This window comes from Lynx canadensis, chromosome D3 (genome assembly GCF_007474595.2).
Source record: "Lynx canadensis isolate LIC74 chromosome D3, mLynCan4.pri.v2, whole genome shotgun sequence".
Taxonomy (NCBI): domain Eukaryota; kingdom Metazoa; phylum Chordata; class Mammalia; order Carnivora; family Felidae; genus Lynx; species Lynx canadensis.
In genome coordinates this window covers 28,162,619-28,186,594 of record NC_044314.2, presented here as the reverse complement: position 1 = coordinate 28,186,594, position 23,976 = coordinate 28,162,619, and the positions used below count along the sequence as shown (strand labels likewise).

The window sequence follows — 23,976 nt, the reverse complement described above, 5'->3', positions numbered from 1 at the left end:
GTCAGGTACAGGGGGCATTCTGGAACATGTGGGGTACATTGTGGAACATGTGGTACATTCTGGAATAGGTGGGGGCAAATCCAGAAGGCCACTACTCAAACAGGCAATGCAGACACCTCCCCCAACTTCCTCTGCTTCACCTATGCCTCTCCTTGCAGCTCATACCTGTGGCCTCAGAGGAGGCTTCCTTCAACCCAGTGGGTGAAGAAGAGCAAAAAAACTCATGCCCGGTTCAAGAATAAATCATCTCTCTATGTTCATTGTTGTTCATCTATATGTGGGCTGCTATGCTACAGCCCCACCTAGGATGAAGAGAAGTGCTGCCAGTGGGCAGTGCATCAAGTAACACAGCTGGTCATCAGCCTGATGTGAAGAAGAGAAGGCCAAGGTAACGGCTGGGCAATGGCACATGACTTGACCGATTGACCAAGGAATAGGATCAGAAGACCGAAAACAAAAGAATGGGCAACGAAGTGTGAAATCTTTGTGTCTTACACCAGTGCCCACAAGAAACAACTCATCAAAGGAGGTACAGAGCAACCAAGTGGCAAGGATGACTCATCCAGTGGCATCCAGCGGTCTCTGTCCTTGACCACCCCAGTGCTTCCTCGGTGGACTCCTCAACAGAGTAGCCATGGTAGCAGGAATGAAGACTCTAGAGGCCCCCCCCCCCACTCACCAGGCCTGCCCTAGTGGCTATTGCTAAATGTCTGATCAATTAGCCCCTGAAGCTGAAGGTGAGCCCTTAATATGTTATCATCCCCCAAGGAGACCAACCAGCCACTTGGTGAGAAGTGATTCATTAAGCTTCTTCTACTATAGAAGAAGCAGAGATTCACCTCTACTGGGATTGATTCCAAGAATACATTATTCTTTTCTACTGGGAGTGCCTTGGCCAACACCACTATCGAAAGGCTGAAAGAGTGTCTCATGTATCATTATGAAATTCCACGTAACATTACCTTAGACTGGTGTTTTTCATTACCCTATGGAGCCTTTTAAGACACTTTTTCCTTAATTGCCATGCTCATGAAATTCTAATACCATAGATATACTACATCTCTGTATATGTGCCATATGTGTGTCTGTGCTTTAAACATAAGAAGGGTAAGAGTCGTTTTGCCCAACAAGAACCGATTTTTGCCCCTTTATGAGAAATTCTGCCCCCACTGAGAATGCATATCTTATAACAAGAGCTTCACTTTACAGTATAGTTGGTACAACAATGGGCAAATGGCCATGGGCTCCACTTTGTCTACTATATACCACATCACCTCGAAACTACTGTCCTGATAGAATGTTGGAATGGCCTTATAAAGTGTGGCAGCTTGAGAATACCTTGCAGGGTTGGGGTGCTGGTCTTAAAGATGAGGTCATATATGGTGCTTATACGGCTGCAATATGGTAATATATGTTGACTCCACTGTGTGGAAAACAGGCCTGGGAGTGAAGAGGTAAGAGGGGGTAGGTCACACTGACCCACTTGGGAAATTGGTGCTTCCCATGTGTTTAACTTTAGGCTCTGCTGGACTAGAGCACCTAGCTCTATGTGGTTGCCAGGAGATGCATTAACCGGGGGACATAGAAAGGGTTCCACTAAATGGTGGCTGATGCCTAGTCATGCCAGGAAACCAGCAAGACAAGAAGGGAGTAACTGTCCCAGCAGGAATTGGTGATCATCATGAGGAAAGTAGGGTGGGGGGGAATGTATCTGGAACTCAGGAGTTTCACTGGGGTGCCTCTGGGTATTGCCCTGCCTGTGATAAACACAGCAATTTCAGCAAACAGGGTCTGATAAGAGCCTGACAACCAGGGGCTAAGACCCTTAGGGATGGCGATCTGGATTACCCAACCCAGTTGAGCAACCTAGACAAGCAGTAGACTTGCCAAGTGCGAAGGGGATCTAGAATGTGTGGTATTAATTTGCTAGGGCTGCCATATCAAAATACCACAGACTGGATGGCTTAAACAATAGAAATTAATTTTCTGGCAGTTCTGGAAGCTGGCAGTCCGAGATGAAGGTGCTGGCAGGGTTGGTTTCCTCTGAGGTCTCTCTCCTCAGCTTGCAGGTGGCTGTCCTCTTGTTTTTCACAAGGTCATCCTTCGGGCCCACTCACCCCTGGTGCCTCTTTCTCTTCTTAGAAAGGCACCAGACTGGATTAGTGCCCCACCCCAGGGATCTCATTTCAACTTAATCCCCTCGTTAAAGGCCCTATCTCCAAACACAGTCACATTCTGAGGTACTAAGGGTTGAGACTTCAACATATAAATTTGGAGGGGGCTGTGGGCAGAATACAATTCACTCCCTAACATGCTGCTAGAGGAAGGAGATGATGAATATCAGTTAGAGACTCAGGACCATCCGTAGCAAGGGACCGTAGCTTGTCCTACTAAACGGCCTAGGGTGTGCGTGTGTGTGTGTGTGTGTGTGTGTGTGTGCGCGTGTGTGTGTGTGTTGGAAACTGGAACTTGAAGAAGTGATGGCGAGCTGGAGCAAAATCCATGTGGGGCACAGCTGGATCTGAGCCATGCAGGGGTCAGAACCCGTCAGGGCACCATCCACCTCCCTTCAGTTGCCCACTAGCAACTGCCAGGAACTGCCTCTCCCAAGGACTCTCTCAGCATTCGGGATCCCACTCTGCTGGCATTTCCGCATTTCCAGCAGGCCAGAAATGCCAGGGGTTTAATGCCTCCTGGGGGTGGCCCTCAACCAGTGACTGAAGGGAGCCGGGGAATGAATATCACAGCAACATCCTAACTGGTGAGCCATCTGTGAGGTGCGTGTGCCACAGTTTCGTACAAGTCCCCGCCAGACTACAGCTCCGGTGCCTGCAGTGCTGTCTTGATAATACATGTTTTTTTTGCCTTCCTCCCTTCCTCCCTTCCCTCCTTCCACTCCCTTTACCTCCCCACTCCCATACTGGTGCTTTCTGGGATCCCCCCCCAGAAAAAGTACCTGCACTCAAAGCCTTATCTCAGGGGCTGCTTCTGGTGGAATTCAAATGAAGAAGCCTCCAGTCTTAGGGGTAGATCATATTTACTAAATTTAACATGTATACTTATTTGACTGGCTTCGCTCCCTCTACACTCCCAACTGGTCGTTTCTCGAGGTATGCTCTCTTTCTAGCCACTCATTCTTTCATACTCACTACAACGTGTCAGGTGCTGGGGATATAGCAGTCATTGAGGTCACCGTCTAGGAGAGAAGACAGACTCTGAACAATTAATTTCAAGAGTGAACCACGTACTATCAAGGAAAAAAAGGGAGAGGAGAAGGACCCAGCAGGGGATCCAAGCTAGTCTGGAGGCGGGAGTGATGCTTCCCCAGGCAAGTGACTTTGTCATGAAGGACCAGTAGGAAGTGATGTAGCAGTTCCCCTCCTAACAGTTTGCTCCACTGCCATCGGACAATAGCAAATGTGACGAGGGTCCAACAGCTTGGAAGAGAGGACGTGGTCGACACAAAAAGGCAAAATAAATCCTAAATCTCCAAGGAACCTTTATTTTACTTCATATCGAACTGAAAGAGCAATAAAATAAAAGTATTTTCAATTCATAAAACACGTTTACAGCGATTGCACTGACCAAAAGAGAGAAAAGTGAAATCCCTGAGGAATTGTGAACAATAAATAAAATACCTAAAAATTAGAACGTTCTGAGCTTGAAGGAAATGTCCTGAGCCTGCTCAGTTTGGGGAAGTCAATGGCCCTTTGCAAACTTCAGTTTCTCAAAAGGATTTCCAATTGATGCAAGCTTCCTGTCATGAGGAGAAGCTGCCACTTTCAGTAACACCTTAAAGGGTGGGAAATAATCAATCTTGTTTCAGTCAATTTGTGCACAGTTCTGAGAAAGCTACTGCATAGAGCAGGAGAAGAAAATATGTGTTACAAGGCCAACAACATACTGAATAAGTACCAGTGCTAGTTTAATTTGTCATTAACTAAAATGTACCATTTTCTCATGGCGTGTGGATATTACACAAAAGGGACGTTGTCTCCCTGCTGTTTGTGGGTAACAAAAAGAAGACTCAAATACCTGCGAAAGGGTAAGACTGACACTTTAAAAAGTTCTAGGAGCTAGCAAGGCAAAGATTCTCTGTGAAGACCCAGGACTGAGGACTGGCTTTGGAGCTCTCGAATTCTCTTTAGGAATTGAGGTCCAAATACCCTATTGCACTGACTCTAGGATGTACTTCCCCCCGCCTCAGTTTAGCAAATCAAATTTAAATGGGCTTAACCATTAACTGTCCCAATTTTCACCCCTTTATGAGTAATTCTGCCCCCACTGAGAATGTCAACTCCCTCACCTAACTTGCTCAGTGGTGTGTAAAATAATGGCCATGCTTTATAATCAGTGGCTTCTTAGATTTAATTAAATATGGTGCTCTAGAAGTTCAGGACACACAGGGACTCCCATAAAAATAAATCTGACATTTAAACCCTGGTTATTTTGCCAACTGGAAAGACGCCGGCAAAAAACATTCGGCATCTGAAATTTCAACACAAGCACCAATGGCCTGAGGAAGGATCAGTCAGAATGGTAACGTGAGGTGAGCTTACACTCCAGTTTGGATTCTGTCCCTAATCCGTAAGGAAATTGATTTCACACTTCTGGGCCCCATTTCCTCATCTGTAAAATGAGAAAGTATAATTAGATGGCCTCCAAGTCTTCCAGCCAAAAAGGAAGGTGATTTGAAATGGTGCACCACCGAGGGCACGTGCTGCTGTGAACATTCTACAGCCAAGCTGCCCCCGGAGCCAAAGAAGCCCCTCCAGGTTCATGGCTCACACCCCTCTGCAGCCACCTCTGCCCCCCCACAACAAGAGTCAGGGCTCCAAATCCAGAGACCAAGGAGATAACACAATTCACTCACAACGTTAGTAACCGCCTAGGAAAGAATGATTCTTCAGTCTGGGGCAATTTGTAAACTTCTCCTAAGAATTTCAGAACTTAACTAGCCTAAGTTGATCTAAATGTCTACAATGAATTTAAAATACAAAAAAAATTACAGCAAGGTTTCACTTGGAAGTTTCACGACTGACACAGTTTGGCTAAGGATTCTGCTGTTCTGAGTGCCTCCTCCCACGCTGTAGAAGCACCGGCCCGAAAAAGGTTTGTTTTCTGAAAGAAAATAACAAAGAAATTTCATCTGAATGAACCATTCACATCAGCTCCTCACTCCTCCCCTTGCCATATTATTCAATGAGAATAAGTATGCTTAGAAAAAAAAAAGAATAAGTATGCTTGGCCAAAGAGAACACACAGTGAGGAATAAGTGTTTTAAAGTGATGAAAAAATGGGCTGTGATGACAACAGCATTGCTTTATGCAAATAATACACATATTTATATTTTTGATGCTCAGAAGTTATAATCTGTCCCTAAACATGTCAGAATTAAAAACAAGCATAGCAGCTACATCAACAATGTCAAACAAACCACAAATTCCTACGCCTTCCTATTTAAATTCCTACACATTCCTATTTCATTTCCAAAGGCTCAAACTACTTTAAATGTCATGATACATTGCTTAGCTAAGTTATTAACTAAGATAGACTTCCTTCTGTAAAATTCTCTTCAACTCCGTCAATGATACATGTGTATGTTGAGTCCTGTTCCCTGAGCTTCCACATACTAATGAACCCCGTGAAATGACAGAGCTCACGTGTGTTGGCATTAGCATCTTGCACTGAAGCAACAGGTTCTTGAACTCAGAGGAACTAGAGTTGCTGGGTCAAAGGTTACTATTAAGCAACTACAATGTGTGCTTTATGCAAATAAGGGAGGGTGGGAAAGGAGGAGGTTAAAATAAAACTCAAACTCTCGGAGCTGCCAGCGGCCTACCTGCAGCCATCACCTCCATGGTGTTGTTCCAGAGGGCGGATTTCGCCTTGGAGTCCCAAGTCACTGATTCCCCATGTCCCTTTCTACCTCTAATATGGGCCGTGCCTCTTTTCATGAGAAAAAGGGAGCCTTATGAAATGAAGAAATGATGACCAGTTGTAGAGACTCCAATTTGTTTGCAGGTCAGAAAGTTATGTACAGTTAGCGGCTGAGGTATTTTAGGTCTTCCATCTCCATTATCTTTCACAGCAAAGTTGCTTAGATACTAAACACATTTATTAAGCAATTTAAGGACTTATGTTTAAATATAAACACACACTGGCTGATCATTTCTACCCAATCAAAACAACATGGCTTCCAACCCCTCTAGCTAATGGGCTACAAGTCACAAAGTGGGTGTTTCTGGAGGACTGAAGACAAGCAGTGTTTGATGTGCTCACTTGAAGAACTTTTCAGTGTTATAGAGCACTGAAGGAAAGCCACCATGGAGCACCATTAAAACCCGTTTGGGGGGGCACCTAGATGGCTCAATCGGTCAAGCATCGACTTTGGCTCAGGTCATGATCTCATGGTTGGTGAGTTTGAGCCTCACATTGGGCTCTGCGCTGTCAGCACAGAGCCTGCTTGGGATTCTAACTCTCCCTCTCGCTCTCTGCCTCTCCCCCATCATTCTCTCTCTCAAAAATAAATAAACATTAAGAAATAAAACTTGTTTTGTTTCCTAAGTGGCAGTAACAGCAAACCAGGAAGGGTGGGAGAGAGGCTGGCACAGTTCCTGAATCCGCCCCCACTCCTGTCACCCCTGGGAACATCAGGAATGTGCAAAAGGATCAACTCTTCAAAACTGTCTTTTATTAAAGAAGTAATAAAGTTTCACTGTAGGCAAACTGGAAAACATAAGTAAACAAAAAGAAAAACTACTACTTGCTTGGGAATGTATCCTTTCAAGCTTTTTCTTTGCTCATCTATACGGATATTGTCATGCCCCAAGACACACCCATTTGGGTTAAAACATTTATACTTTATAGAGTTCCATTTAGTATTGCTGTTTTGGACTCGGAGGCATTCACTCACATTTGTGAAGGCAAAGATGGACCTGGGGCACGTTGCAAGCACCTGAGAGTCAGAGACAAGCACCATCTCATAGTTTTGCTCTAGGAATCCCTGGGGTTTGCTAGCTTGGAGTAGTAATGATCTGATACCAGATGACCCCTCCAACGCCCTTTGTGTGATAGGGGAGTATGACAGTGTTTGCCTCATTGTCACTGACTTCTTTTTACTTGACTTTTCCCCTTTGGGGGAGGGGGGAGCACACAAAAGGCTAAATTAAACAGTGAGGATCATGGGCATTATGTGAGCGTTGTGTGTGCGGTGTGTTATAAGTGCGGGTGCGTTGTAGCCACAAAGAGCTTAACTAGAGCAGAAAATCAGTTGCAGAATAATTAACGAAGGAAAAATCTCCTCATTCAAGTAGGTATGGCGTGGGCTCCAGTCCCCTTGCAATTGTGGGACCCAGAGAGGCCATCCCGCAGGATCACGTGCATCCACAGCACGGGTCAGCCTGAGGCAAGGCCTTGCTGCCTGCAGTGGTGTCTTAAAGAAGCTTCAGAGACTTCAAAAACACAAACAATAGTCTAAATGCAACTTGAAAATTACGTGAAAATTAAAGGTTCTTACCACTGATGTTACTGATAGATCAGACTGTAGTTATCAACCAAAGAATAATCAGGGTTATCTGCAAAGGGTAGAACAGAGCAACATTAAGCTAATACTGCTTCATGGTAAGATTCTTAGCCCTTTTCAAATCAAGACATTCCACTTAAAGATTCTACTGACTGCCCTTCTGTAAAAAGAAAACATATCCGGCGATGAAACCTACCCATGAAAGTCAAGACTACACACAGAAGATTCACGCATACATTCTGGAAATCACTACCATGATTTCCTTGCCCTTTTTCATCCATGTGCAGATAGCGGCACCTAGAGTAAAGCCATCTTCAAGGCTTAGCTTAGATTTCAAGCTAAGACACAGACAAAAATCAGTCCCACATTATCAGGTGGTAATTGTTTTATAAAAATAAAATAACAGGAACACCTAGGTGGCTCAGTCAAGCATACAACTTTGGCTCAGGTCATGATCTCCCAGTTCATGAGTTTGAAACCTACATCGGGCTCTCTGCTCTAAGCGCAGAGCCTGCTTCAGATCCTCTGTCTCCCTCTCTCTCTCTGCATCTCCCCCACTCACACTCTCTCTCTCATTCTCAAAAATAAATAAACATTTAAAGTAAAATAACTTAAATCCTTATATTTTTCAAAGGTATTATTATAATTTCAGGTCCTAAACTTGTTTTCAGTCACTGAAGTTTTAGTAAACCATGATATGCAGCATAAGTTCCCTCTTCCCTTGAACATAGGTAAGTATACCTTTCTTTTACTCAAAAAGAATAGATATTTGTTGAGCACCTCCTATGTGCTCAGGACTGTGTTAAGTGCTATGAGTGATACAGGAGAAAACCAATTATCCACCTTCAAGGATCTTATAATTATCCAAGGAATAAAACTAACAACAACAACAACAACAACAAAGCTAAAATATGTGGTTGTCCTAGAGGTGTCATAGGAGTTCTGATAGGATTTAAAAAGAGACCAAGTCATGAGTGACAGACCCAGTTATGGCCAGTATGCAGATATATACTATTAGGTTATGTGTTTCTAGACATAACTTCTATCAGTTACGTTTCTGTGTAATCCAAAGGAAACTATACTTTGCTTCTCTTATGGTCCAAGTTGAAATAATCTCTTAGGTAAGACTGCCTTATAATAAGTTTCTTTTGGTACTCCAGGAGCTGAATTCTCTTTGACAGGCAATAAAGTAGACCCCTAATTACCAAAGTCTACTCTTTGACAAACAGTATTACATCAAGATCCTGATACAGGCTCGTTCTCTTGAGAATTTATTTCTATTTATTCCCTTCTTTCCCTTTATTCCAACATTCCAGCTACTCAACCTTAAAGAGAACCTGACGTGAGTATTTTGAAAGGTCTTTCTTGACATCGTACCTGGTAAACTTTTAGGAACTGGGAGAGGTCCTCTCCTGTAAGAGATGAAAACCAAAGTCTTTCAGATAAGTTCTCATTAGTTTGTAATTTTTGTCTTCACGCCCCAATCATACTGCACGCTAATCAGAGCTGGTTTCTGTTCTGAAGAGTCAAGAAAAGTTCAGATGAAGCAAAAGCCGGGCAACACCGACGTACCGGAATCTAGGCTGCCGGCATTCTATTATGCTGGTGAGCAGGACAGCAGGATGCACAGGACTCAGGAAGCCCAGAGCCCCGTCCCAGCACCCCAAACAGGCAGGAGGAAAGTCTCTACTGTGGAGCGTGTGGTTTCCTGACCTCCTGGTCCCTCAACATCTCCACACGTAAGATGGAGAATCCAAGCAATTCCCACCTCACTGCGAGGATTAAATGAGCTCATTCACATGACCTGTTCTGAATGGCACCTGGTGTTCTTAAATACTGATGATGACCATGCAATCCTCCCTCAAATACTCCCTTCTCTTTAAAAACCGGAACGCAGGGGCGCCTGGGTGGCGCAGTCGGTTAAGCGTCCGACTTCAGTCAGGTCACGATCTCGCGGTCCGTGAGTTCGAGCCCCGCGTCGGGCTCTGGGCTGATGGCTCAGAGCCTGGAGCCTGTTTCCGATTCTGTGTCTCCCTCTCTCTCTGCCCCTCCCCCGTTCGTGCTCTGTCTCTCTCTGTCCCAAAAATAAATAAACGTTGAAAAAAAAAAAAAAAACTGGAATGGAAATTCAACAGCTTAGATTTCAAGCTGACTGTGCGGGAAACAGAAGTTTCTTTTCTCTCAGGTAAAGCAGGGGTGGCAAAGTCTTTCTGCAAAGGGACAGTAAATGACGTAGGCTCTGCTGGCCACTAAGGCAGCTCTGTCACAACTCTGCCAACTCTAATGCAAAAGTAGCCGCAGAAAAAATGTAAATGGATGAGCATGATCAGGTCCCAATAAAACTTTATATGAACACTGACACATGAACTTCATATCATTTCCATGTGTCACAAAATAGTATCCTTTTCTTCTTTTTTTCAGCCAGTTATAAAAACCATTCTTTACTCTTGGGCCCTACCAAAACAGGTAGGTCAGTTGACTCACAGGGGGCCATAGTTCTGCTTTCTACAAGCTCTACGAAAAGTATAGGATTCATGCGTGAATCATAATAATCACACTCAAGCATAATATGGTCCTCCTTAAACTATGACTGGTAAAATCCACTTAACATTTGTCCTAAAAATGCTACTTCTACTCCTGAAATCGTTGTTTCACTATATGCTAACTAATTTGGATGTAAATTTTAAAAAAAATAAAAAATAAAATTTAAAAAAAAAATGCTACTTCTCCAAATCTAGCAACCTCACTTAAGCAAATGCAGGGGTAGATGTGTTCCAATATCTCTTAGAACACTAATGATAACAACATTTATTAACAGTATTTTTCTTCGGGGGGCCTGGGTGGCTCAGTCAGTTAACTGTCCAGCTTCGGCTCAGGTCATGATGTCACAGTTTGTGAGTTTGAGCCCCACATCGGGCTCTGTGCTGACAACTCAGAGCCTGGAGCCTGCTTTGAATTCTGTGGCTCCTTCTCTCTCTGCCCTTCCCCTGCTCACATTCTGTCTGTCTGTCTGTCTGTCTCTCTCTCTCTCTCTCTCTCTCTCTCTGTCTCTCAAAAACAAATAAACATTAAAAAAAATGTTTTAAGTATTTTTCTTCATGTGAAAGGTAGGTGGTTATTACCTTGGTAAGTTGGGCCCTGGAGCCTTTCCCTGTGGGGCTGTATTCTTCTGGGGGCAGTAGAAATTCTCATACACAATGGGTGCTAGGGAAATTAAGAAACAAAATATTAAGATGCTGGTGTCTCCCATTCTCAATGACATGTGCACAAAAGACTAGCAGAATTGCTTAAATAAATGCCCCGCCCCACCACTCCATTCACCTGGTGGAGTCTGTCCAGTTTTTTGTTGGTTCACAAAGTACTCAATGTCCTTCTCAATGCTGCATGCCTCTAAGCTCTTACGGACTTCTTCATACATCTGACAAAAAGAAGACAAATCAAGCGTAGAGGTATGTCTGTGAATAATTGTGACACAGCTTATTAAAACAGGTTTGATGAATGGCTGGCTCTTCCAAATTTTGTTTTGAAAAGAAAAAGAGACATTCCTAAGTCCCAGACTCATATAAAGGGATTTCTCTGGTGCATATCTGCTATTAAAATTGTTTTAAAGATGACAAGAAATGTTATCTCTGTGACTGCATAAAAACCTTCACAGAAAGATTTGTCTTTAACACTGACAGGACAAAGAAAATAGATACCAAGACCAAAGCCACACACAAAATGCAAAGATGAATTAACTTGGAAAAAAGCTCTTCTAGTCAATTCTACAGGTTTTCTAGGTGTTTGATTTTTCTCCTAAAGTGAATGTCCCATCCAAGTGAGGGTGGCTATTTCTTAGCAAAGAAGGTTGTGATAATTTGATTCTAATCCCTCTTGAAGTCTGGAAACCCCATGAGGGTTGCTGTGCACAACTTAAACACGGATGTTGGCTGTGGGAATGCCGCTGAAGTAAATCTTGAGCCCTGGCATGATCATTAGCCCGGGCATGGGTCAGTCTCCTAGTGCTTGGTGGTGTCCTGGAGTGACCCTTTGCTATGACATCTCTGTCTTCCATAAACTAAACTACATTTGGGTCTCCCTTTTCTGCTCTCCTGCCCTGTGAATTCCTTAAAGAGAAAGTCATGGTGGCAAAGCAGATTAGGAGTCAGGCAGTTAGGTGTTTATTTGGGTCTTTCTATCAGCTCACTGTGTGGCCTCGGGCAAGTCACCGTACCTCTCTGGGCCTCAAATGAGGAGGGTGCACTAATAAATGCCTATGGTTCCTCCCACTCTCATGAATCCTCCATGGATGCTTCTGACTTACCTCATCACTTGTGACACATTGTTGTGACAGCTGATTCATGTGTAACCACAACGCATTCCGAAAGAAGTTTATTCGTTCACATTCTTGAGCTTCGAACATCTGCGGAAACATAACTACATGTCCGTACATATACAGAGAAGGGAGACATTTGTCTAGACTGGCTATGACTTAAGAAACAGTGTCAACCCTCATTATCTGTAAGCTTATTGACCCACTTAGGATATTCTCTGCTACCAAGGAAACTCATAAACTCTTACCGCAGGCAAAGAATGCAAATAGTATTCTAATATGGTATTGACACAAACAGGATTGGATATAGTTCTGAAGGTAAGAGGTAATGATGAGCCCAGATGCCAAGGGTCTAACCTGAATTCCAGCTAACATTTCCGACTGCCTGGTGGGCATCTCCACGTGGGCAGCTTGCCAGAGCCTCACATTCAAATTCCCCTATGACTGAATATTGGCAAGATGATTATAATCACTGAAGTTCACGAGAACGTGGGGGAACCCACACTTGTCCTCCAACTCTGTTTATGTTTGAAGGTTTCTTTAACTAAAAAAAGTTTTTTAAGAAGTCACTTCCTGAACAATAGCTTCTTGGACATAAGCAAGTATCAACTTTCGGAAAATCAAGCTATTATTCTATAAAGGGGATGCTATTCAACAGTGGATGTTATATATTAATGTACTTTTTAAAGGTTGAATATAACACTATTACATTTTAAAACTTTTTATCATGTAGAACTTCAAACATAGATAAGAACAGAGAAAATAGTATAATGAATGCACATGTACCCTTCACCAGCTTGAACATGTATCAATTCACAACCAATTCTGTTTTATTATATCCCTACCAACTCATCTACTCCCTAGGATATTTTGAAGCAAATACATTATTTTAATTGGAAACCTTTTAGTATTTAGTATGTAGCATACTTGGTATATATGTAGTGTTTATTATATTTTGTATTTATGTAGCATATAAACAGTAGATTTTATGTGATTTTTATTATAGAATACTTCGCATGGACAGAATCATAGAGAGCAATATAATGAATACATACCTATTGACCACCTCTCTTGGTCAACAAGTTTGGCCATATTTGCCTCAGATTCTGTTTAAGCCCCTTGTGTGCTTTCTCCAAACTCGATCCCCTTCTTCCTTCCCCACAGATAACCATTCTCCTAAACTTTATCATTCCTGTGCAGGCTTTTCTATTTGTGTGTCTATAAAATGCATATGATACTGCTCTGCACATTTTTATACCTTAAAAAGGGGGACTTAGGGGCGCCTGGGTGGCGCAGTCGGTTAAGCGTCCGACTTCAGCCAGGTCACGATCTCGCGGTCCGTGAGTTCGAGCCCCGCGTCAGGCTCTGGGCTGATGGCTCGGAGCCTGGAGCCTGTTTCCGATTCTGTGTCTCCCTCTCTCTCTGCCCCTCCCCGTTCATGCTCTGTCTCTCTCTGTCCCAAAAATAAATTAAAAAAAAAAAAAAAAAATGTTTAAAAAAAAAAAGGGGGACTTATTCTAGGTTTTTCCATGAGAGTGTGGAGTCACAGAAGTAAAGCAGAAAAGAGTGTTTTAGGAAGGGGATAGTGACCCACAGTGTTAGATAGTAGACACAAGCCACATAAGATAAGGAACTGCAAAGGCCTGCTGGACCTCACACCACAGAGATGTCTGGTTCCTCAGCGAGCAGCAGCAGGGGTGACAAACCCCAGATGCAGCAGGCCGGGACAGGCAGGGGCCATGAGCATGTGAAGACAACTCCTTCAGGAAGCCTGGCTGTGAAGAGAGGAGAGGGCAGCAGACAGGAAGCAACAGCCAGTACCAGTAGGTTCTAACACCAAGAATGAGCTGAGTTGTCCAAACAATGGTATAAGAAGTTCACACTGAAGGGAGCTTTGCACAGGCATGAGGGAAAGACAGCTGGAGGATGGGATCTTGAGCCCAGATGGCGGGATAGGATCTTGATAAGGCAGGGGCAGCCCCTTTTCAACTAACAGGAGAAAAGGAGGGGAGGGGGGTGTAGATCAGTGATTCTCAGGCTTGAATTTGCGTAAGAAGCACCAGGGGACTTATAAACAGTACTGCACCTATTCCAACAGTTTCTGTTCAGTAGGTCCAGAGTTGGTCTGAGAATTTGCATCTCTATCAAATTCCCAGATGATACTGATGCTACAGGTCCTGGGATTTCACTTTGAGAACCACTGGTAAGAAAAACTATAGACAGGCCAAAAGAAACTTGAGGAAGTTTCCAAGTTATGTCTTTATTTTCTCCAGGAAATTGTAAGTGAGGTCACATGCTAAAAATGAAGCAGGAGGTAATGGTGAAATCAAAGGTGTAAGGAGAGTAAGAACTTCTTTTTTTTTTATGTTTATTTATTTTTGAGGGTGTGCCAGCAGGGGAGGGGTAGGGAGAGGGGGCGGAGGATTCAAAATGGGATCTGTACTGACAACAGAGAACCCAATGCCTGGCTCTCACACCTCGAGCTCATGACCTGAGCTGAAGTCAGACGCTCAACCGACTGAGCCACCCAGGTGCCTGAGTGAAAACTTCTAGCTCACCTTCTATCTGCATTCTCCTTATTCGATAGCAAGTTCAGGCAAGGCTCTTGAAAGATAATTATTTAATCACCTATTAACTGATTCAGCTATTTCGTATTTGCACTAACCAAACGTTGGAGGAAGTCCTTGAACAGAGTCAGACACAACGCTCAGGACTGGGACGGGGCAGAAAGATGAGGCTTGGAGGAAAACATTCCAGTTCCATCCATCCTATACTTACATTTCTGATTTCTAACTTGGCCTCAAGCAATTCTATGAGAATTGGGGCCCTGTAATAAGGGGGTGGTGCATTTCTGGCAAAGTAGACTCCCCAAATTCTCGGAGGAAGACCCATCCCCTCCTGAGCAGCCACCGGTTCTGGTACCTCACAGGCCTTGATGTGCTCGATCTGCCAGTCTTCGCGGACTTTGTCCAGAGTGTTGATGTGCATCATGTACGCCTTGTCTGCAGTGGAGGGGAAGGGCCTGGGTTCAGAAACCAGGCAGGAGCAAGGTGCGCAGACCCACTGCCCAGCTCACCCTGGATGACAAACGACACTCGCCAGAGTCACACTGAGCTCACAAGACCCCATGGAGCTCTGAACAGTGGGAGGCCATATCCATCTCTCTCTCTCACAATATATTTGTGAAATAAGCACTTTCTTTTTAGACATTAAACCAAGCCAAGTAAGAAATGTTTCAAGGGGAAGAAAAAAAAAAAGGAAATGCTTCAAGGAAGGAGAACAAAGGCTGACAGGAACTTCAGCCAGAGTTCTCTTGAGCTAATTCAACCTCAATAGCTTCCACCCATTTCCATTTTCAGGAAGATTAGACAGTGAGAGGTGCAGAGAACTACCAAGTGACTTTGGTTTTGGGTTTAGAGACTTCTTAAATGACCATGGTCACAAGAGGCTTGGCTCCTGCAGAATACTCTGGGATCAGAAGGCTTTGCAAACACCTGGCTTGGATCTCAGGTTTCAGCCATGACAAGGCCTTGCAACTTGGCTGTTTCCTTCATAGCAGATAAGAGTTATCAGGGCTGAAATGGGCTTTTAAGACAGATGTTCCTAATAAATCAGAATGAGTACCTGCTTACAAAGCAGCTGTCACATGACCTCCGCCCCCCCCCCCCCGCACCCTCCCACCACCATTTAATTACAAGTACGGCTCAAGCAGGCAGTGGCCAGAAACAGCTGTCTCACTTTCCCAGGTTCTGATATACCTTGTCTCCCTCCCTGTCCTCCCTTTCTCCCTTCTTCCCTCCTGCTTTCTTGTTAATCCCACTGTCTATCCATACATTCTTGTATGATATATAAAAATACCTTTCCCGACAGATTCAGCATAATGTCAGCCCCCTCCCCACGAGCCTCCCCCATCCCTGGGAGCAGCCCCCTCACCTGAGTCTTCGACTGCAGTCTTCGAAGTTGCCAGTTTCACGAAAAGCTGTGAGGACACATAAAGAACAAGAGACGGGGAATGCTGGGTAGAGCTCCCACAGGCAAAACAGGTTTGAAAGCAATGGCTGTGAAGAGACCCGTGTTCCACATCTTACCTGTGTTTCTCTCAGCAAACCATTCAACTTGCCCTCTAATCTTAGCACCACAGGGAAATGGCCATCAAACATCTTGCCCCATGGTATCCTAAAGACATAACCCCTGCCCTCTGGTTGCTGACAGTCTTCTACCAGATTACATAAAATTGATAATGCGCCCAAGCCTGAGGTGGCCTGGCTCCAAAGAATACTTCAGTCTTGAAGAAAGATGAAAAAACCAAAACCCTCTCCCCTACTTCTTATCACCCTGTTCCCTTCCCCACGGCCACGCTTCTCCAGCTCCTCCCGAACCCCAAAACTGTGACAAGGGACTTTCTGGGCCAGAGGATCCTGACAGCCCAAAAGCAAGATATTGCCAGGGACTTAGGAGGCACGTCCATTTTTCATTAAGATTAGTAATTGGCTTTAGTTTCAAATACATAAAGCTCAGATTTTTCAGGCTGTCGGCTCTCCCAGGTACCTTTTCTTGCTGCTTCGGGTTCACCACGTTGGCGCTCCGGTGGACAGCCTGCTCTGCTTCGTCTTTGTCCCGGCATTTCTGCACATAGGTCTTCTTTGCCTTTGTTGTCATGTGCCAAAAGAGGACCAAAACAGGTGAGCGGAACGTGAGCCTGCAAAGCAGCAGCCCGAGCCCGCCGAGCCCAGCAAAGGGCAGGGCGCTCTGGTCAGTGCTGTGATCACCGCCAGATGGTGGGCACCCTGGCAGCAAAGGCTCCTTCTTATCTATTTGTGGAAGGGCTCTTTAGCCCTTTTCCAAACTACGTGTGTGGTGGCAGCCTGATCAAGGAAGTAATAACTCCAATTCGGCAAACACAAAGTATGTGGGCTTTAAAAACTGGAACAAAAGATGGGATTCGAAATAGGCAAAATCAAAATATGTATATAACTCTAAGGTGTATAATCTAGGGGGACCTGGGTGGCTCTGTCGGTTAAGCGGCTGACTTCAGCTCAGGTCATCGTCTCATGGTCCATGAGTTCGAGCCCCGTGCTGACACTCCAGAGCCTCAAGCCTGCTTCAGATCCTGTGTCTCCCTCTCTTGCTGCCCCTCCCCCGCTCACGTTCTGGTTTTCTCTGTCTCTCAAAAATGAATAAACATTAAAAAACAATTTAAAAAAAAGATGTGTAATCTAACGTTTATGTAACATAACCCTCAGAACTTAGATGCCATCACTTGACCACAGTAATTGTAATTATGCCTCAATATTCTAATGCATCCACCATAGCAGGTGACAAGGGCGTGGATCCCATCAATTCTGTTACTCAAGCTAGCCATGTTCCTTTTTGATTTAAAAAAATCTGAGCTAGTTTATTATTTTTATTTTTAAAGTTTATTTTGAGAGAGGGAACATGCACGGGAGTCGGAGAGGAGCAGAGAGAGAGAGAGAGGGAGAGAATCCGAAGCAGACTCCACACCAGCAGCGCAGAGCCAATGTGGGGCTCAAACTCATGAACTGTGAGATCATGACCTGAGCCGAAACCAAAGGTCAGACACTTAACCGAGCCACCTCGGTGCCCCTGTTTTAACTAGTTTAAAAGTAGACCCTGGTCTATCCTGTGCTGTCATCACTACCATTAGTATGAAAACAGTTCTCAACTATATAGTTAGCAAATCAAATAATTTTCTGTTTCACCTACTGAAGCAAAGACTTAACTTACTCAAACAAAGCAAAGCTGTGAGTCAGCTAATAAATAAGAATGTTGTTTCCCCCCAAAACTGCTTCACCAAGAATGAAGACTCCTTTGCAGAGATGGTTTGTGCAATTCTCGGCATCCTCTGCAATTCAGCTGAGGTTAACCTTTCAGTAAACAACCATACAATTCTCTATATATGCTACACACACATAGAAGTTTCATAATTTTTCATAATTGTAAGCACATAAGATATTCATGCAGCAAATTCCTTTTGTAACAGTATATGATAGACATTTTTCTATGTCAAGCATGATCCCTGTAGCTGAACATTTTTTTTTTAATGTTTATTTTTGAGAGAGACACAGAGAGTGAGCAGGGGAGGGACAGAGAAGAGAGGGAGACACAGAATCCGAAGCAGGCTCCAGGCTCTGAGCTGTCAGCACAGAGCCCGATGTGAGGCTCGAACCCACGAACTGTGAGATCATGACCTGAGTCGAAGTTGGATGCTTAACTGATTGAGCCACCTAGGCGCCCCTGTAGCTGAACATTTTAAAGGTAGTAAACACACACACACACACACACACACACGCCATAATTTTAACTATCTCTCTATCAGTGGACACTTGTTTCCCATTTTTTATAACAAAAATATTCTGATTTTGTTTTGGGTAGTACGAATTTATTTATAGGGGTCAAATTCCTAGAAGTGTAATTGTTTGGTAAAAGAATATGTATATGTGCAACTTCCTTCCAAAATGACCACACCAACTGGTACTCCCACCAGCAGTATATGGAGTAAATTTCCTCACTTTCACCAACACCAAGCTTGAACAATATGCCTGACCTTTTCTAATATTAGAGGAGAAAATGTCAGCATAAAGTTGTGTTATTTGTATTTATTTCATGACCACTAAGGTGGTATGTCCTTTCTACTTCATGTCTTTTACCTGCTTTCCTATTGGAGCATTCCATATTTTCATTGAGTTTTTTTCCATTGTTTTTTTTTTTTTTTCAACGTTTATTTATTTTTGGGACAGAGAGAGACAGAGCATGAACGGGGGAGGGGCAGAGAGAGAGGGAGACACAGAATCGGAAACAGGCTCCAGGCTCTGAGCCATCAGCCCAGAGCCCGACGCGGGGCTCGAACTCACGGACCGCGAGATCGTGACCTGGCTGAAGTCGGACGCTTAACCGACTGCGCCACCCAGGCGCCCCTCCATTGTTTTTTTTTTAATGTTTATTTTATTTTTGAGAGAGAGACAGAGGGTGAGTGGGGGAGGGGCAGAGAGAGAGGGAGACACAGAATCTGAAGCAGACTCCAGGCTCTGAGCTGTCAACACAGAGCCGGATGCAGGGCTCGAACCCATGAACCAGGAGATCATGACCTGCACTGAAGTTGGATGCTCAACTGACTGAGCCACCCAGGCACCCCTTTTTCCATTGGTTTTTAAGAGCTCAGTCTATATTAGGAACACTAACTGGCTATCAGTTATGTAAGTTACAAATATTTTCCCCCATTTGTTATCTCTCTTTAAGCCATGTATAAGGTATTTTTTCTTTTGCTCTAAAGTAGTCTTAAATTTTAATGCTGTCAGTTATCAATCTTTCTCTACCCTACTTTATTTTTTAATATGGCATATTAAATATTTTTTCTCTGTTGCTACATATTCATAAAGGTCATATAACTAATATTTCTCCATTTTTTAGTCACTAAATAATTTACAATTTTCATTATTTTAAGAGTGAATAAGTTCATGCCTTTGCTTTTCTTTTTTGGGATGATTTCCTAAAGATAGAGTCTTAGATTCTTAGTATAAGACTGAGGGGATATGATCACATTTATGGTTCTAAATAATTTTTTTAAAGGTATACATACAAGCTTTTGAAAAGATGGAAAGATGTAATTTTCCCTATTCCTCCACATAAGTACAATTAAAAACTCTGGACACTCTGTATAAAACAAACATAAGACTCTGAAAGGTGGAGAGAAGGCAGACTGGCTAGCAACCCTGGTCTGAGAAGGGTGACCCACAAGTAAGTTCTCTTGGTTTTTTCTTTGCCTCATATGTCACAGACTGAGTGCCAAAGAAGCAGGCAACCAAGAAGTGGCAATGAGCAAAAACAAGAAGTCCCAACAAAAACCTGCCCTCTCTAGCCAAAAGACCAGAAAAGGGACAGTCTACCAGGAGAGAAACCTTGAGAAAATAACCATTCTACTGCAGCCAAGCACCACCTAAAAAAACTGTGGCCTGCCCCCCATACATCCAGCAAAGGACAAGCAGGGAGTCTAGACTTCCACTCTCACCAAGCTATAACAGGATGCCCAACTTCCCTGCCAAGATGGTTTCAGAGAAGGACAAATAGGGAACTGGAACCTTCATTCTTACTGGAAGATAACAGCCCTACACATAGTGTCAGTGGAAACCATGTGGGCAACCTGGACTTCTACGACCCCTGCCTGGCAGTCACAAGGTGCCCCCTCTACCTGCTGGGGTGGTGTCAGAGAAGGTCTAGTGGAGGATCAGAACTTTAACCACCTCTCTGTAGTAACATAGCCACACAAACCCTGTGATTTCAGTGGAGGCCAATGGGAGAAACCTGGATTTTTACCCCCATAAAGGAGTAATGAGGCAGGGGACCTCACTGTCCCCTGCTAGAGGTGTCAGAGTAATCCAGCTGAAACAGAATGTTTAAATAAGATCCAGAGTCTTATAATACCTAAAATGTCCAAAACCAAATGACTATCACTAATCATACCAAGAACCAGGAAGATCTGAAACTGAATCAGAAGGCTTTCAATAGATGCCAACATCAAGATGACAGATTGTTAGAATTATCTGACAAAGATTTTAAAGGAGCCATCATAAAAATTCAACAAGCAATTACAAAAACACTTAAATGAGAAAATAGATGGTTTGGGCAAAGAACTAGAAAAGTTCAGCAAACACATAAAAGCTATAAAGAACCAAATGGAAATTTTGGAACTAAATAAACACACTAATGAAAATTAAAAACTCAATGGATGGACTTCAGAATGGAAGAGATAGAAGAAAGAATCAGTGAAGTGGAAAACAGAGCAATAGAAATTACCTAATCTGAAGAACAGAGAGAAAAACAGGCTGAAAAAAATGCATAGATGGGGCACCTGGATGGATCAGTGGGTTAAGTGTCCAACTCTTGATTTCAGCTCAGGTCATAGTCTCACAATTCCTGAGATTGAGCCCTGCATGGGCTCCATGCTGACAACATGGAGCCTGCTTGATATTCTCTCTTGTCCTCTCTCTCTGCCCTGCCCTGCTCATGCTCTCACTCCCTCTCTCAAGAAAAATAAATAAACCTCAAAATAAACATATAGAGCCTCATGAACCCTTGGGACCATAACAAAAGATCTAACACATTCATGTCCTTGCAATCCAAGGAAAGGAAGGTGAGCTAAAAAACTACTTGAAGAAATAACAGCTGAAAACTTCCCAAATTTGGCAAAAGATATAAAACTACAGATTCAAGAAGTTGATCATACCCCAAACAAAATAAACCCAAAGAAATCCCTAACACTACATATATAGGTGAACTTCTGAAAACTAAAAAAAAAAAAAAAAAAAAAAAAAAAAAAAAAAGAAAAAAAAAAAAAGAAAAGAAAAGAAAAGAAAGAAAGAAAGAAAGAAAGAAAGAAAGAAAGAAAGAAAGAAAGAGAAAATATCTTAAAACAGAAATGACACTTTACCTACAAGGAAAAACCTATAACCAGGGAAAACAGCCTTTGACACTGAAGGGGAAATCAAGATATTCTCAGATGAGGAAAAACTAAAAGTATTTGTCAATAGTAGACCATCCTGAAGATGGCTAAACTCTCTAAGCAAAGGAAACTATAAAAGAAGAAACGCTGGAATATCAAGAGGAAAAAAGGACACAGCAAGCGAAAAATGAGTTAATACAATAGTCTTCCTTTTTCTTGAGTTTTCTAAATCATTTTTGATAGTCGAAGCAAAAATTATAATACTAGCATGGCTCTGCAGGCAGGTAGAAGAGATAGTTAAGAAACTTGTATTTCACTAGGGTTTTATCTTGAATTGTGAGAAACCTTGTCCCAGATTCCTCAAAACACAGAAAGTCTGGGAACAACCATGTATGGACCAATGCTATTTCTGCAGTTACACTGACATCATTCCCTATTTCTCAGTTGCTTTGGAGGTGCCATGCATCACAGAAAAAAATGACGCGGAGCAGACTGCATATGTCATCGACATTGGTGACATTTTCTTTTTTAACTGGGTTACCACACACCATGTCACATAGAACATCATGATGATACTTCTGTACAAATATGGAATCATGGATGTTTCAGTAACAGAGTTCACTGTGTCCAGAGTGAACAGATTTAGGAAAGCTAGAGGGAGGGCCCTCGCAATTTGTCTTAGCTCTGTCTTGTTGTGTGTGTGTGTGTGTGTGTGTGTGTGTGTGTGTGTGTTTAAATAGATTACTTACGGAAGGCTCTTACAGTTTGTAGATCCTAAAACATGAAGGGCTCACTCAGTAAAATAGGTAAGAAACCAAGATTCAAAATAGTCACAGGGGAAAAAGCTAACATCCAACAAGATAAATGGCATGTGATATAGACACTTTTGTGTCTTGGCCTGAGATATTTCAATTGACTTGTAGACTTTCCCAGGTTACCAGAAAGTCACCATCATTTTCTTTCCTCTATCTTGTTTCATCCTCCGTCTTTCCAAGGCCTTAAAAAGCAGGAAAGTCAAACTTCTAAAGGTTGTTTTCCCAAACCACTGCACTAGTCCATAATATTATTGAAGTACTATTTTCAGGAATATGCTCCTACACAGCACAGGATTTCAGAAAATGTCACCATGGGAAAAAAAAAAAAGCAATAAACTGAGACTCACATCCATAGTTTTCTTGAACTGTAAACTCCTTTGTTTATGGGCAGCATCCATTATAAGCTCTGTCTGTGAAGAGAGGACAAGCACTATTAATAAAAAACAAATTACTGTTAATGCCAGCTTATCTTGAGGAATAAGCGTTCAACGTGGATTACCTCACTTAGTCCTCACACACCCAGAAGGTAGATGTGCTATTTATTACTCCCTTTTTACAAACAAGGAAACTGTAGCAGAGAGGCTGAACCACCTGCCCAAGGTCTTACAGCTGCTCAACGGTAAGGCCCGCCCTTGAACTTGGGCAGCGACTGTTGAGAATCACTGATCATCCTTGGAGCTGTCTCTTCCGTAAACCTGGAATCAAGGAACTTAGGTTTCAAAAAAGATTTAAAAACCTTTGTTAAGGCACCATTCATATTTTAAAAGGGGTCTTTATTCTGTAAGCCTGTGTCAGCACAATAAAATTAGGGACTCATAAATATTCACTCCTCTTGTATCCACCAATAACACACCCTAAACCAGCAAGGAGCCGGGGCAGTATGAAGAGAAGAAACGTTTGTAGGACAACTAAAAGAAGGTATTCTCCCAGCTAATCCCAGCTAATCCAGGAAAGGTAAACTACTCTGCTGAGTTCACTTGAGAGCAATTTCTTTGTCGTGGCTCTGATATTAACCCTTTCATTACTCAAAATAATGGTGCTAATAGTAAAAATGTATGTCTCAGACATAATAGTAGTTGCCATTTATCAAGCATTATTATGTGCTAATCAGTTTTCATGCATCCCAACAACTGTAAGTACTCTTATCCCCATTTTTTTGACAGTAAACTGAGGGGGATTAATTTACCCAAGCAAGTAGTAGAGTTGGGATTTGGGCACAGCCTGACTCTTGTGCCCTTGTTCTTAATCATTACCCTCACCTACCATTATCCTTATGATAGCTCTATAAAATCAAACGGGTATATAAAAAACCAAGAGGTGTTGGGGCACCTGGGTGGCTCAGTCAGTTAAGCGGCCGACTTCGGCTCAGGTCATGATCTCGCGGTCCGTGAGTTCGAGCCCCACGTCGGGCTCTGTGCTGACCGCTCAGAGCCTGGAGCCTGTTTCAGATTCTATGTCTCCCTCTCTCTGACCCTCCCCTGTTCATGCTCTCTCTCTGTCTCAAAAATAAATAAACATTAAAAAAAAATATTAAAAAAAAAAAAAACAAACCAAGAGGTGCAGTAATTCAAAATGAGCTATGGCATTGCTCTTGTGCAAAACGACACAATGCAAAATAATAACTCTGAAAATAATGTTCAAATGTGGTTTCTCTTTCTTCTGGAGAATTACATTTTTGTCTGTTACCAACACAAACATGGCTGGATGGATTTTCAAGATATCTGGATGGAATGTTTGGGATGGTCTGACTTCAAATATAAGCTTTGTGGAATACATGAAATTCTGTTGGGGATCCCCAAGGGGCCTTCAGAGAACTGAACAGCCATTTTCCAGCCCAGCTGAAATCGAGGACTAAGAGGTGGGCCAT

At 43.0% G+C, this 23,976-nt stretch overlaps 1 protein-coding gene across 1 annotated transcript in view; it reads right to left on the bottom strand.

The window, feature by feature from the left end:
- Positions 1 to 3,479: 3,479 nt before the first annotated feature.
- Positions 3,480 to 23,976, bottom strand: part of PSTPIP2 (proline-serine-threonine phosphatase interacting protein 2) — a 78,745-nt gene continuing 58,248 nt past the window's right edge. The window contains exons 6-15 of the mRNA XM_030336498.1: positions 22,457 to 22,519; positions 16,386 to 16,484; positions 15,771 to 15,816; positions 14,760 to 14,839; positions 11,829 to 11,927; positions 10,847 to 10,943; positions 10,648 to 10,729; positions 8,903 to 8,937; positions 7,520 to 7,577; positions 3,480 to 5,121 (exon numbers count right to left, since the gene is read on the bottom strand). Of these exons, the coding sequence (XP_030192358.1) occupies positions 7,528 to 7,577; positions 8,903 to 8,937; positions 10,648 to 10,729; positions 10,847 to 10,943; positions 11,829 to 11,927; positions 14,760 to 14,839; positions 15,771 to 15,816; positions 16,386 to 16,484; positions 22,457 to 22,519 (651 nt within the window). The 3' untranslated portion in view covers positions 3,480 to 5,121; positions 7,520 to 7,527. The remainder of the gene's footprint in view (positions 5,122 to 7,519; positions 7,578 to 8,902; positions 8,938 to 10,647; positions 10,730 to 10,846; positions 10,944 to 11,828; positions 11,928 to 14,759; positions 14,840 to 15,770; positions 15,817 to 16,385; positions 16,485 to 22,456; positions 22,520 to 23,976) is intronic.